We start from the raw sequence: 13178 nt of genomic DNA, 5'->3' as shown, positions 1-13178 counted from the left end.
AATTAAATTTAGCGTAACTCTTTCGACCATAATTACAAACTGATGTAAAAAGTTTCAAATAAAATGACCGAGTAGGCGCCCAAAACTTCGCGACTGAAGTGCTTCCGCAAAGTCAATTTTTCTAAAGTAAATATCTGTCAAAATAAAATAAAAAACGAAAAAAGGGCCTCCGTTGACAATGAACGCACTCTTCTTCTATAACATTCTAAAATTAGAAAGAAATTGCTCCAATAGTGCACCCTGTACCACTGTACTACGAAACCATGTTTTGCCGAAAAGGTCAATGTTCGCGGGTGCCCTCTGAATTAGCTTTTTGCACTAGGAAAACAAATCCTACATCACATAAAAGATAATGTTGCACACTACAAGATGATATATAACACATAATTTTAGCAAGCTTGAACACGCCACGATCGCATTTCGAAAACGTGCTGAAAGCGTCATATGTCATGGCCACCGTGGGACCGCAGCCTTAAAAACAGAAAGATCATAAAGCGAGGAAGCAAAGAAGAAAAAAAAGGAAGAGTGGATTTTTTTTAATAACTGCCTTTATTAGCATTAGTAATACCCAGGTATAAACAGTGCTCAACTGAACCGTTAGACGGTGTATAAGGCGCCACCAAGCCCTCTAAGGGCAGTTGCTGTCTGAGTTGTCGAACTTCGGGGTGGCACCGCAGAGGAGATCAAAGATGAAATCACAGCACACCGCGTGATTTCCCAGTTGACTTTTGGGGACGAGGAGGGCACATGCATCATCTGCAGGGTTCAAAAGTGGGTCAGCTAGTGAACGTTCTATATACAACGACTGTGCTGTATAACATTCCGTTATGCGGAATAAAAAAAATATTAGAATCAATCCACCCTACAGTTCCGAAGTACCTCACCTGAAAGATGTCTGATCAGTTATAGTTAATCCAAATAAATATAATCAGCCTTATTTACACATTACAAAAATAATCGAATGTCAACAAATGTAGAAACTGAAGCAAATTCCGTTACAATTACCTATTTATCTTATCAATCGCAAAACGTTTCTGCAATGTATACATACAATTATTGAGGGTTGTTTTTGGTTAGTTCATATTTAGAGCATGGTCCCTTGATAGCTCTAGAAAGAAGTCTTCTGTCACGTTGTGAGAGAGGTTTCATTAGGGAGAAACATGGCCACCAGAGGCGCACTGCGCTCAGTAGGACCTGAGGTATACCAATGAACACGCGGATGTCCTGTGGCAACATTCATTCACTGGTTTATGAAGTTTATCATTGGTGTCTGTTCTTCCTATTCTCCTGAAATCTCATACTACCATCACGGCATCAACCATCAGGACTGTCTGGGTGCTGAAGCATCAGAGCACATCAAGAGATGCGCATGTCTACCTGAAGTGGCGCGTTCACCTCCTCTCGGAGACAGAAGTCCATAGTGCGAATAACAGCAGAGCAGTTTTAAAGCCAGATACCCATTAAGAGACCGCATTTAAAGCAAACGGTACCGCTAGCAGTAGCGTCAGAACAAAGTAAGGGGGAAAGGGATGTGGCAGCCCGCCCCCTACATTTAGCTATTTCAAAATTGTTAAGCAAACAATAAAGGGAAGGGAGCGGAAAATCGCTCTCGCCCCCTACCATCGCCGTTCTTCCCCCCCTTTTCCGCCGCCTCTGATCGCTATGCAGACAGGCATACATATTACTTTGGTAGCCCGTAACTTCCCAGTCAACACTACTATTTTCGAACCGATTTTCAGTGTGAACCGGTAACCGCGATTTACAGGTGCAATTTTATCAGGTTTTGGTTTAGTATGAAATATCAAATTTGAGTTTCACTCTTGTGCTGGTTCTTTTCACGTGTAGGTACTGATATGGTCACTTGATCGGCTTCGAGTCGGGCTCAACAGCCTGGCAGCGTATGACCGCTTGAAGTGCACAATAATTAGCACAAGATTGCGCTAGTACAAGAAAATGCCTAATAATCACGCTAAATTAAGCTGTAAGCTGCGTCAAGCGCGTTCTGCCTTTTCTAAATTCTCAAAACTTCGTCAACTGATCCTGTGAACTATGCACGCAATCTGTATTATAGAAATCTGAGCACCCTGCAGAACGCCTATGAAGATGAAAAACAGTGTTATGCTGGCAGCATAATGCCGCGTGAAAAAAGGAGAATCATAACACGGGTTCATACTGCTAAATAAAAGAAAGGAAGAAAGAGTCTTACCGCCTGCGTATGGCACACGCACTACCTCGCACTTCTTGACGTCTTTGTAAGCTGAGTAAGCCGGCATCGAAGTATCCTCTGCGAAATTACAAAAAAGGAAATATGTCGTCACAAGTTCCCCTTAATGAAGTATCTCTATTCACCTTGATCGCTGAATAAAATAAAGGAAGGAAATGTTGTTAGAAACATGCCAAGTAAACTCTGTGACATATAAATATTGTCGGATATTCAATCTTTCTCATTTACGTAAACTTCAAGGTAAACGTTCGGCAGCCCTCTTTCAGGTTAGGAATGGATATTAAAGGGACACTGACATCCCCTAAATATTTTGTTTTATTTTTTTCCAAGCGATCCATAATGAAGTCAGCCAATCAATATTTTGCTAAATCGTCACGAATATTTTTAATAAAGTAAGAAAACACAACTGCTCGTAACCAAAACCGAAACTAGACTGGGGAGGAAGCATATATCGAGGAGAAGAAAGTTACCGGAAATCACTTAAAGGGGCGATGCAACGAGTTCTGTATTTTGCGGAAATACCACTTAGAGCGGGTCCCTGACGTTAATGACCTGTGAGATACCCATTCGTTTTTCACCACACGCAATCGAAGTCGCAAAAAAAAATAAAGAAAAACAAGCAGAGTTCACCCCCTCAACTCGCAGCCAAAACAAGCGGCCACGTGATCTGGAGCCGATTATATGCCGCCAATGTGGATCATAGCCATGCGCTGGGGTTGGCAAGGCACAGGACACGCGCTGCGTTCCAGACATTGTTATGGTTCGGCTGTTGTCGTATTTGCGGCGATTGGACACAGGACACTACCGGAATGCTTCTCGAGCTATAGATTATCACGAGCCCAAATCGAGTGCCCACGCAATGCTCGGGTTCAATCTAGGAGCCGCATTCAAATATCGTCACTGGGCGGTATTGCTACCGCCCAGCTACGTCATCAGGTTTTTCGAAGGAGAGATTGAATGAAAACGCTCGGTTTTGTCCTCAAAATTACAGCGCAACAAAGGGGTTTCTTGGTCAGTGGCGTTGCGTGCGAGTATCCTTGAGTTCCACTAGTGGCAGTAAGCTCGTGTAAAGTGAAAAACATTACAATTGAACAGGGATGGGCAAAATAACATGCAAATATGTATCGAAATACAAATACAAAATACTTCGTCAAAAATGTATTTAATTACAAATCTAATTACATTTTTAAAAAAGCATTTAAGTGCAAGATACAAATACAACCAAATGTATTTGGTCTCCTCCAAATACTTTTCCAAATACATTCCTCAAAATTTGCGTCAGCCACTTCAGGGCACCTGCAACGGGTTTCTGGGTATCTCATTTTAATTTTGCATCGCACACTCGGGAGTTAGTGTGCGAGGCTCTAGTAACGTAATAGAGATATAATCATAGAAAATGTAATCAGCTTGGACGTAATAGGTGAAAAAAGCACAGAGCTTCAAGCAGTTTTTTTTTGTCGATTACATTTTGGTATAGACCAACAAAGAACCGAGACGATCAAGACGCGCAGCACTAGCTAGAGAATTTTTTTATTGTTGCAGCTCGCACCAGTTACGAAAATCTGGACGACCCGCGCATCGAGAATGTTTCAGGCAAAAATATGGATGGAAATCAGGCTGGAAAGCATCACAAGTTGTCACAGGCACTTATTTAGCCAGTCTGCCTGTGAACGTCGACTTTGCACTATTCTTGCCCTGGACTGGCACGGTAATCACGAAGTCACTAAACGCTTGTGTTTGATTGAGAGACACTGCATTCGGTGCAGAACGTAATTTTCTTCCTGCACTGGCCGGGTAGTGACAATAAATTTGAGGGATGTATTTTCGCCCACAAAATTGTATTTAATTAAAATTGTATTTGAAATACCCACGTTTTAGTATTTAAATACACACGTCAAATACATTACCCAATTTGTAATTAAATACAAATGCAAAATACACAAAGTATTTAAAATACGTATTTCAAATACTTGTATTTTAAATACTGCCCATCCCTGCAATTGAATATCGTTGCACCGCCCCTTTAACTGTGCAAAGAATTTTTTTTCAATAATTTATTTTCCAGTTGTTTAGGAGCTGCAAAAAGCGGTATCATATTTTTTGTCTATTTTTAGCGTTGAGTGTGTGCTTTGATTGACGCACGTCTTTTATTATCATTTGATGGTTGAGTCTTAACCATAGAAAACTGCATGTGACCACGGAGAAGAGAGTGAGCGCGACTCAAACCGGCCAGTTCTCGGTCGGAAGTTTTCGGGCCGAAGGAAATGAATTTCGAGCCGCAAACTTTGTTCTGCGTAGTTGGGCCCCTCATATGTTATCTACAAATAAAAGCCTTGACGAACATCTATACCCTGCCAGTGTCCCTTTTTAAGCGAAAAATAGGACTCTAACCAAAAGTTTAATAAACGGCAACCCGAAGTTTCGAGGCCAGTTGGGCACATTGTTCACGGGTGAGTGACAAAAAGAACATTCGTCGGTTAAATACACACACGAATATATTTAAGCGACGCGTGTTCTTCTCGTCGGTCACCCGTGAACAAGGGACTGAAATGGTCTCGAAACTTCGGGTTATTGTTCATTAAACTTTTGGTTAGGGTCCTATTTTTCGTTCAAGTAAACTTAAATGAAAAATTACTGAGACATGCTTTATTATGATATCGCGTGTTCCACAATGGTTTACAACGTTATTTTGTGGGTTCATTATCCACTTGAATTTGAGGGGATGTCAAGGGTTAGTCGCTGCCCATAAGTTCATAGAATAATTAAAGCGAATGTTTACGGACAGGAATATAATGCATTTCTTTAAATTAAGGACATTCAGTTTCATTTTGGGCCCAATTTGTAGTTATATTAATTTGAAACGTCAAGTCATACACGATGATGTTTGGATACGTAGACAAGGGGCTTCTATATTGTAGTTTCTCTACAGCTGTCTCAAACTATAAGTCAAATGCCACTAGAGAAGTAACTACTAGTATGCGCTAGATGTTACTTCTCACAGAGTCCCGAGTCTTGCTTTCGCTAAATCGTTTGCTTTCGTAAAATGATTTCCATTTTTGAAACGTTCCAACCAACAACTACACATTTAGTTAAGAATGAAAGTTTTTGTTGAAGATGGGGCTTGAAGAAAATAATACTCACGACCTTGAGGTTGAAGGTTCAAAATGTTTTTGAGTGTATATCCCGGAGATGAGCCGAGAGTCACTGTTAGATTACTGGAATATAAACCACCAACGCTCTGATAAGTAATTTAACCTGATCGTGCTAAGTAAACAGACGTTCTCTTTTTCGCTGTTTAATTCACCACACTTTCAGTTTGGTAGCACTTGCTACGATAACTCTAGCAAGCTGAAAATTAGCGAAGGGATATACTGGGTGTCCCAAGGACCGACCAGGATCTTTAAACCGGTTGCAAAATTCGGTTTCTTAACCTATCGCGTTACGACTTTGTACAGCGTTGCCCACAGATGGTGCATTTTTTTTGGTAAAATTTGCAAAGACCGAACTTACCTGAGGAAAAAGTAAAGAAAGAAAAAGGCTTAGCTCCTATGGGAACGCAGCGAAGCCACCGGTCTTCAAGCAATACGGCGCCGTTTCGCACGGGAGAAGAGAGATGGCGCAAGCTGTCGCGACGCCAACTGCCGTCAGCCAACGAGCATATGGCGCGGAGAGCCAACGTCTTTAGCAGATGATCTTTTCGACTCAAAAGAGGCGCGAGTTTTTTTTTTTTTTTTTATATATCAGTTGCCAATGCATTTTTTTTATCATCCTTACTAATAGAACACATTGAATGCACATATAATCGATTCAAAAATGGTTTGTCGGGTTCTTTTGACTGTTTTTGTTTTCGTGGTACTCATGTCGTCTGCTTTTATTTCCTTGTTGTCCCGCGCCTGTTTTGGTTTCTGAGTCTGCTGCCGCCTTCGGAACGCGGCCCGCTTTTGAGTCGAAAAGATCGTCTGCTAAAGACGTCGGTTCTCGGCGCCATATGCTCGTTCGCTGGCGGCAGTTGGCGTCGCGACAGCTTGCGCCATCTCTTGTCTCCCGCGCGAAACGGCACCCTATTGTTTGAAGATCGATGGCTTCGCTCCGTTTCCATAGGAGCCAAGCCTTTTTCTTTCTTTACTTTTTCCCAGTGTTGTACACGTTCCTCAATAAAAGGAACGAAAGCTCGTTCCTCGTTCCTTCTGATGTTTGGAACGCGTTCCCGTTACAAGTTTCATCTGTGAAAAAGGAACTCGTTCCCGTTACAGTTAAAGAAATGGAACCTTTCGTTACATATACGTTACATTTGTATTTTGACGATTATCATATGCAATTAGATCAAACAAAGTGTTTTTGTTGTTTTTTATCTATACCATCAAATGGCAACATACAAATTTGAATGCAGTGAAGGAAAGGCACCAAGAGAAGAAGGCAAGCGGAAGCAGTGTTTCATTTGTTGATATATTCGCCTTCAAAAATCTTAGGTTTTAACCATATTTTGTGGTGGCGATTCAGACTAGCCAAATGTACTGTTACCCCACATTGCACGAGCGTTTCACAACGACCTCACGGGTTTCAATCTAACGAAGTCACTTGCTCGAACATAACAACAGTTGCTTCTCGATGTTGCTGTCCGGAAGGCGCGCAAATGAAGAAGGTACACCTTCTTCATTTACTGATGAAAGGTCAGTCTTGCGCTGATGAAAGGTCAGTCTTGAAAAGTACAAGTCCTTCTTCGTAAAGTTTGGACTCGTTGTTCAGTTTGAAGAAAGGGAACAAGGGGAGAAGAAATAAAAATTAATTTTTGTGTATGTTTTGTCACCAATATTCGGGATACAAGGGTGCGTTCGACATAGGGTAACCTGCTCTATTGTTGTAACTGTACGTCTATTTGTGGAAGTTTAGTGATGGCTACAGTCGGTCATAGATTTCTGGGTGTACGAGGATTCGTGGAAGCAAAAAAAGTAGCTGAGTTTGAAACGTCTTTCTTCCTGTGCCTTTTCCTTCGAGTAAAAATTGGTTTTTTGTACCGCAGTCTCGGGCACTGAAAAAAAGAAACGATCTCCACTAGCTCTCCTGCACCCGACTCTCATAAAGCGAGTATCACACAAAGTTAATCATAAGGTATGTAACCAAAACGTTAACGAAATCCTGCTCTTCGTATAGATGGATATTGTCCTTGTACTTTTAGAATTTCCCTTTCAGAAATAAAATAAAATTACTCCACTGGACGAAAAACGTCGTACCTTTTTCCGTTCCACTAAAAATGTAACGCGTTCCCGTTCCAGCTCCACCAATGCAAAATGGAACGGCGGCGTTCCTTCGTTCCTCCTAAAAGGAACGCGTTCCAGGAACGCCGTTCCGTACAACACTGCTTTTTACTCGTGTAACTCCGCTCTTTGGAAATTTTACAAAAAAAAATTCACCATATCTGGGCAACGCTGCACAAAGTCGTAGCGTGATAGCTTAAGAAGCCGAATTTCTCTGTCGATTTGAAAAGCCTGGCCACCCCCTGGGACGCCCAGGAGGTTGTTCAAGTTGTAATCAACGCACTCTCTTGTTTGTTATTTTTATTTCTTTTTGTTGTTTCTTGTTTTTGGCACACTTTCTTCTACGAAAATATGATTTCTTTCGGTTAAGTTATAAACAAAACGAGGAGTGGAACCGGCTGGGAAGAGTGACTTTGTACATAAATTCAGTCAATTCTTACACCCAAAGGGGACGTCGTTTCTGTAACAAATACTAACCAATGTTTTTTCACTCCAGAAAATAACCATCCACAGCCGTATGAATTGGACTACATCCAATGTTGCGCCCTCAATGGTGATAAGTTAAAAAGTTTCAGAACTTCAGAATTGTATCCCAGCCTGTCGAGCTTCCGTTGCTGCTACCCGCCCTGGAGAGTGTCACGAACCTCGGTATAAAACCTAACGATTTATTGACTGTTATCGTCTCCCGTGACTCACGCGACTCTCCGCGAATACTTCTGATCCGGCCCTTTATCAGCAGCCGAGTGCCGCTCGCCTGGCCGTTTGCACTAGACCGCCTCGTGGTGGAGATAACCAAAGACGGTTTGATCTGTGCGTGCAATCTGGTCGAGCGCTTTGTGCACACCAGAGTGCCCACAGACAGTTGAGGTTCGAACATTAAGACGAACGATATCTGAGACGAGTTACAGATTTTACACCGCAGCCCATATGTCGGTCTGGCAGAATGAAGGCGACGAGATCCCCTGTTGCGTCGTCGCATGTTAGTGACGGCCGCGTGAAGTGGCACACTCTAAACAGGCGAGATGACAAGTACGTCACTGAAAGCTGCTAGAAAGCTCATATTTAGGAGGCGGGGCAGCCCAAACCGTGGACAGCGATTGCAGTTTAATGACGGACGGCTCCTGCGATAAAATTGACCGCATCTCCACGTGGTGAATGATGTTGATTGGGGCGAAGCTCTGGTGGTGCCTGTCTGCGTAGACGCTGAGCCGCAGCATGCCGAGCCTTTCGTTCGTTTTCATCCATGTCAGAAGGAGAATGTGTGGAATGGAACGTGTTTATATACGGATTTGAGCATTTGACCGCAGCGCCCTCTCGTCTCTAAACGTTGAGCCTATGCATGCAAAGTTTAATGCGATTATATACGCATTTGACCGCAGCGCCCTCTCCTGTGTAGACATTGAGCGGCTACATGCAACGTTTCATCCATGGCATCCCCAGCTCTTGAGTTGCTACCACATCTCAGAGCCCCCTACTCGTCCCGCAGTCGTGGCCGAGTGGTTAAGGCGATGGACTAGAAATCCATTGGGGCTTTCCCGCACAGGTTTAAATCCTGTCGACTACGCAAACATTTTTCTTAATCTTTTTTTTTTGCCTTACATAAGTACGTGAGCACGTGAGCTCACGAGCACGAGCACGAGCACTAGCAAGATCGATGTCAGCGCGGACGGCGGACGGACAAGGCTAGACCCTAAGGAGCTTCGCCCCTAAAATTGGTTGCTCATGCGCAGGCGGGCATAACCGCGTGACGACGGGGATAGCGGATAGGGAGGTTGAGTGAAGCGTGGAGACGCTTGCAGGCTAGAGAGCCCAGATTGTACAGAGCGTCCATCTCAAACCAAGGGGATGGTTTGCTATTTAATGGCGGACGACACCTTCACCACCCGCGCCGATTAATCGCAAATGCGCATGCGCTGCGTTGTCGCGTGGCGAGGAGGAAGGCTGACGGGAAGGCAGAAACCCTCGCAGACAATCCACGTGTTCGTCATTTCCTCGCGGCTCGCGCTGCAAACGCGGCCAATAGACCACGTGACCCCGAGCAAGCAGTTTGACGCTCTCTGTAATACAAGCTCTCTGTTGCAGACGATCGACGACATCCCCTCCACCTAGCACCTTGCACAGCAAGTGCGGTGTACAAACCACGTGACCTCAATCAATTGCCTGGAAACAAAACACTAAAACCTGGGAATGAATCCGCAGCTCTTAGGAACCCGTTTCCGGGTTGAGCGGCGTCGGCGTCGCCATCGCCGTTTGCATAACCGCGCTACATTTAGCGGGAAAATTGACGTCACGTGACCTCAACACCAATTCAGTACCCCGCTAAATTTAGCGGGGAAAATGATGTCTCATGACTTGGTGTCACGTCACCCATGAATAAGTTCAGTTTCTCCGCTTGATTTACTGGGAAAATCGGCGTCCGTTAACCTCAACAGCAATTCAATTCATCGCTAAATTTAGCAGAAAAATCTACATCACGCGACCTCGACACCAATTCAGTTTCTTCGCTAAATTTAGTGGGAGAATGACGTCACATGATTTGGTGTCATGTCACTTATGAACAAATTAAGTTTCTCCGCTAGATTTAGTGGGAAAATCAACGTTACGTGACCTCAACACCAATTCAATTCCCTGCTAAATATAGCGGGAAAATTGACGTCGCGGGATTTCAACATTCATTCAGTATCCCCGCTAAAGTTAACGGGGAAACGACGTCACTGCACTTCGTGTCACGCCATATATGAACAAATTCAGTTTTGCTGCTAAATTTAGCAGGAAAATTGACGTCAGTTGTGGAGGAGCAGGAGGGGAAGGCACGGAGGAGGAGGAGTATGAAAGGAGGTGGAGGAAGGGGGGAAAGAAGGATGAGAGCGGGAACGAGGAAGAGGAGCGGAGTGGAGGAGGATGATAGGGGAGGAGGAGGGGAGGAGGAAAGAGTACGGAGAAGGAATTGCATGCCCTCCCCTCAGCACCCTTCCCTTCTCCTCCTCAAGAGCTGAGCTCTAATTTCGTGTGTCAGAGATTTGTAAACGTCTTTATTTTTTTCGTCGTCTATTATTAAGAAGCTAGTGCCCCACTCTTTAAAATCCCAGCACGCGAGACAGAAAAAAATAGACATCTCGGAATAATCTCCAAGTTGATATCACCATTATGGTTGCCCATTCTAAAGCAACACGATTCTAAAAAAAAAAAAAAAATGCAAAGAAGGTTATTAAATCAAGAAGCATGCTCACCTTGAAGAGCTTGGATCGTACTCGACAATGAGTGGGTAAGCGCCATTTTGTCCGGGATCAGTCTCGCTGAATCTGACACATCTAGCCGTGCCCCCAAAAAATGGATCCGTCTCGAAGTTCCTGTAGGCCACGTACCATGTCTCTTCGAGGGGAAAGAACTGCAAAGTGAGATCGCGGTCAAAATATAAAGGCTAATGGTCACTTTGAGATTGTTTTAAGCGTTCTCGTTTTTGGCAAAGTCTCGAGCAAAGTAGTCAAAAGTGGACGTACTAGAGAATATTGTATCTTCTTGCTTATCTATCTTTCTCTCAACTTACCGAAGACTGATCCTGATACTCTTCAAGCGCTGGATTTTGTTCGGGGTATTCCGTGCTTGCGTAAATGCTATGATGTACCAGGTGAGCCGTTATGGCGAGCAGAGCAAAAAGCATCATTCTGAATGGTTGATATTCTTCTACCGAACTTCAATCTCTGTTTACTCCGGTTGAGTGTCAGCGTTCACCTCACTCTGTTTTATAGTCCTCGCAAGTGGGCTTATCTTTGTTTTTCTGCGCATGGGAATGGAGGAGCGAAGGCGTATGTGCAGGCTGGTGACGATTTTGACTAAGCTCCACCCCCGCACATGTCGGGATGTAGGCTTGGGGTAAACAACATAGGCGTCTGTAATGGCGGCCATGCCGCCGCAGCGACCGTGACTTTTTTTTTTTGTAATGTAACGCCGTTAATATTTTTCGAGTTCACAAAGACGAGTCGCTTTGTGATCCTTACGATTCCTCCGTCGTCTGATCGAGGCATTTCGAAAATTCCAAGATAAACACAAAGAAAATAATCAAAAAGAATGTGCTTCTCCATCCTTGCGATTGAAACCCCAGTCTCCACACTGTTAGCAAAAAGGGTGTATTCGGGTAGTATTTGCGGGTAGAATACACCTGATTTGCACTAATTCTAAAACTGTTCACGCTCCGCAAGAACAAAAACAGTCACCAATATCACCTGAGGTCGTAAGAACGTGGTTTTGTCCACGAATAAAAGCCGTTACGTGCAAAAGACCTCGAAAACACCAACGAACTCGTTGGCAAACACCCCGGCAGTCCATCAACATCGATATCAACCGTAGGGAAGCACAGGTAATATGCTCAGTTCCCGAGATCAAAGGTGAAGTCATTCCAGCGTTAGCAATCATGGTAAACGCCAAGCTTAAAAAAAATCTGTAAAGGCATAAGGGTAAGGTTTCAAAATCTCAGGCGAAACCTAAAAGAAGACGAAATGGAGAATGATGGCCTACACCACCACGAGCGAGGCGTGCGAGTGGTGACGGAAAAACTAGGAGAAGTGGCCTGCCGTTTTTAAGGATTACACCGGAAAAAGGATCCTTGACGAAAGAGAGAAAAGACGAGCACACAGGACCAAAGGCAAGATCATGCGAACCTGCTGAAAGTAGAAAAAGCAGGAGCGGTTTCTGCTGGGCGGCCTCACGTTCATTTCTCGCTCCCGAAACTACGGCTGCTGTTTTAGGAACCGAGATACCACCATGTATCACCCATGAAAGTCATACAATTATTTCAGGACTATCCACAGCAACTTCCCAAAACTGGGCTCGGGTTGCGATTCGGCAGTGGGGCCACAGAGTTTCTAAAAAAAACCAAACGAAAGATTTCTGGTTCCTCGAGAATCTACGCCGCAAACAACTGCCAACAGGCTTTCTGTTGGGAAGATATATGGGGAGCTCCACTCTCATGCTATGGTGCCTGGAGCGCGTCTCCGACTTGTGTATTTGCCGCGTCCAAAAATGTGGTCCCTCGATTTACGCCTGATGACGTCGAACAAGTGTCATGCTGTCGACAGTCGCGATCCTGGCGGCGCCGCAACAGCTGTGGTGTATGTGGCAGATGCCTGTTCTGCTGCAGGTCGCTCTCCATGGCGACAGTCCACGGAAGCTTCGGCAGCCAGAGGTTGGGACGCCGTGACGACAGCGACACTGGCGTTCGCTTGTGCTACTCGCAGCTTTTCGTTAGCATTTCAACGGCCAACCGCCATGTTCGAGAAATGCAATAGCATGAAACTTCGGCTTCTTTAATGTCATTTGTTGCCACTTCGGGAGCATTTTTGACGTATGGGCGACCATAGGACGCTCAGCACACAAGTCGAAGACGCTTTCCAGTCACCATACTCATACGCCGGAGCCGTTTTACGACACAAACACGCAGCCCTATCTCGCACGCCAGTCAAAAACGCGTGCGCGATCGACGCGCTTCTAAAAGGAGCGAGGTCCAACACTTCGCACCCTTTCCCGTGCGCAGTCAACAAGTCTACTTAAATTTTGACATCAGCCCCTATGGGCGTCCCCCATATCACGGTGTCATTCATATCTTAACGCTAACTCCGAGTCATATCACGGAATCCCTCAATATCATCTAACACACCGAGACTCATGTCACGGGGTCACACAATATATTCTTACGAACTCAG

The 13178-nt window shown here is 44.4% G+C and overlaps 1 protein-coding gene across 1 annotated transcript; it reads right to left on the bottom strand.

Moving 5' to 3' along the window:
• Positions 1 to 628: 628 nt before the first annotated feature.
• Positions 629 to 11143, bottom strand: LOC115314073. The gene is made up of 5 exons (XM_040214877.3): positions 11027 to 11143; positions 10710 to 10867; positions 5366 to 5439; positions 2207 to 2284; positions 629 to 756 (listed from the first exon to the last, which is right to left on the bottom strand). Exons 1-5 carry the CDS (start codon positions 11141 to 11143, stop codon positions 629 to 631), a joined length of 555 nt encoding a protein of 184 aa, XP_040070811.2.
• Between the last annotated feature and the right edge of the window lie 2035 nt (positions 11144 to 13178).

The sequence above is a fragment of the Ixodes scapularis genome, unplaced genomic scaffold, assembly GCF_016920785.2.
Source record: "Ixodes scapularis isolate PalLabHiFi unplaced genomic scaffold, ASM1692078v2 PGA_scaffold1__304_contigs__length_218370807, whole genome shotgun sequence".
Classification (NCBI taxonomy): domain Eukaryota; kingdom Metazoa; phylum Arthropoda; class Arachnida; order Ixodida; family Ixodidae; genus Ixodes; species Ixodes scapularis.
This window is presented reverse-complemented; position numbering and strand designations above follow the sequence as displayed.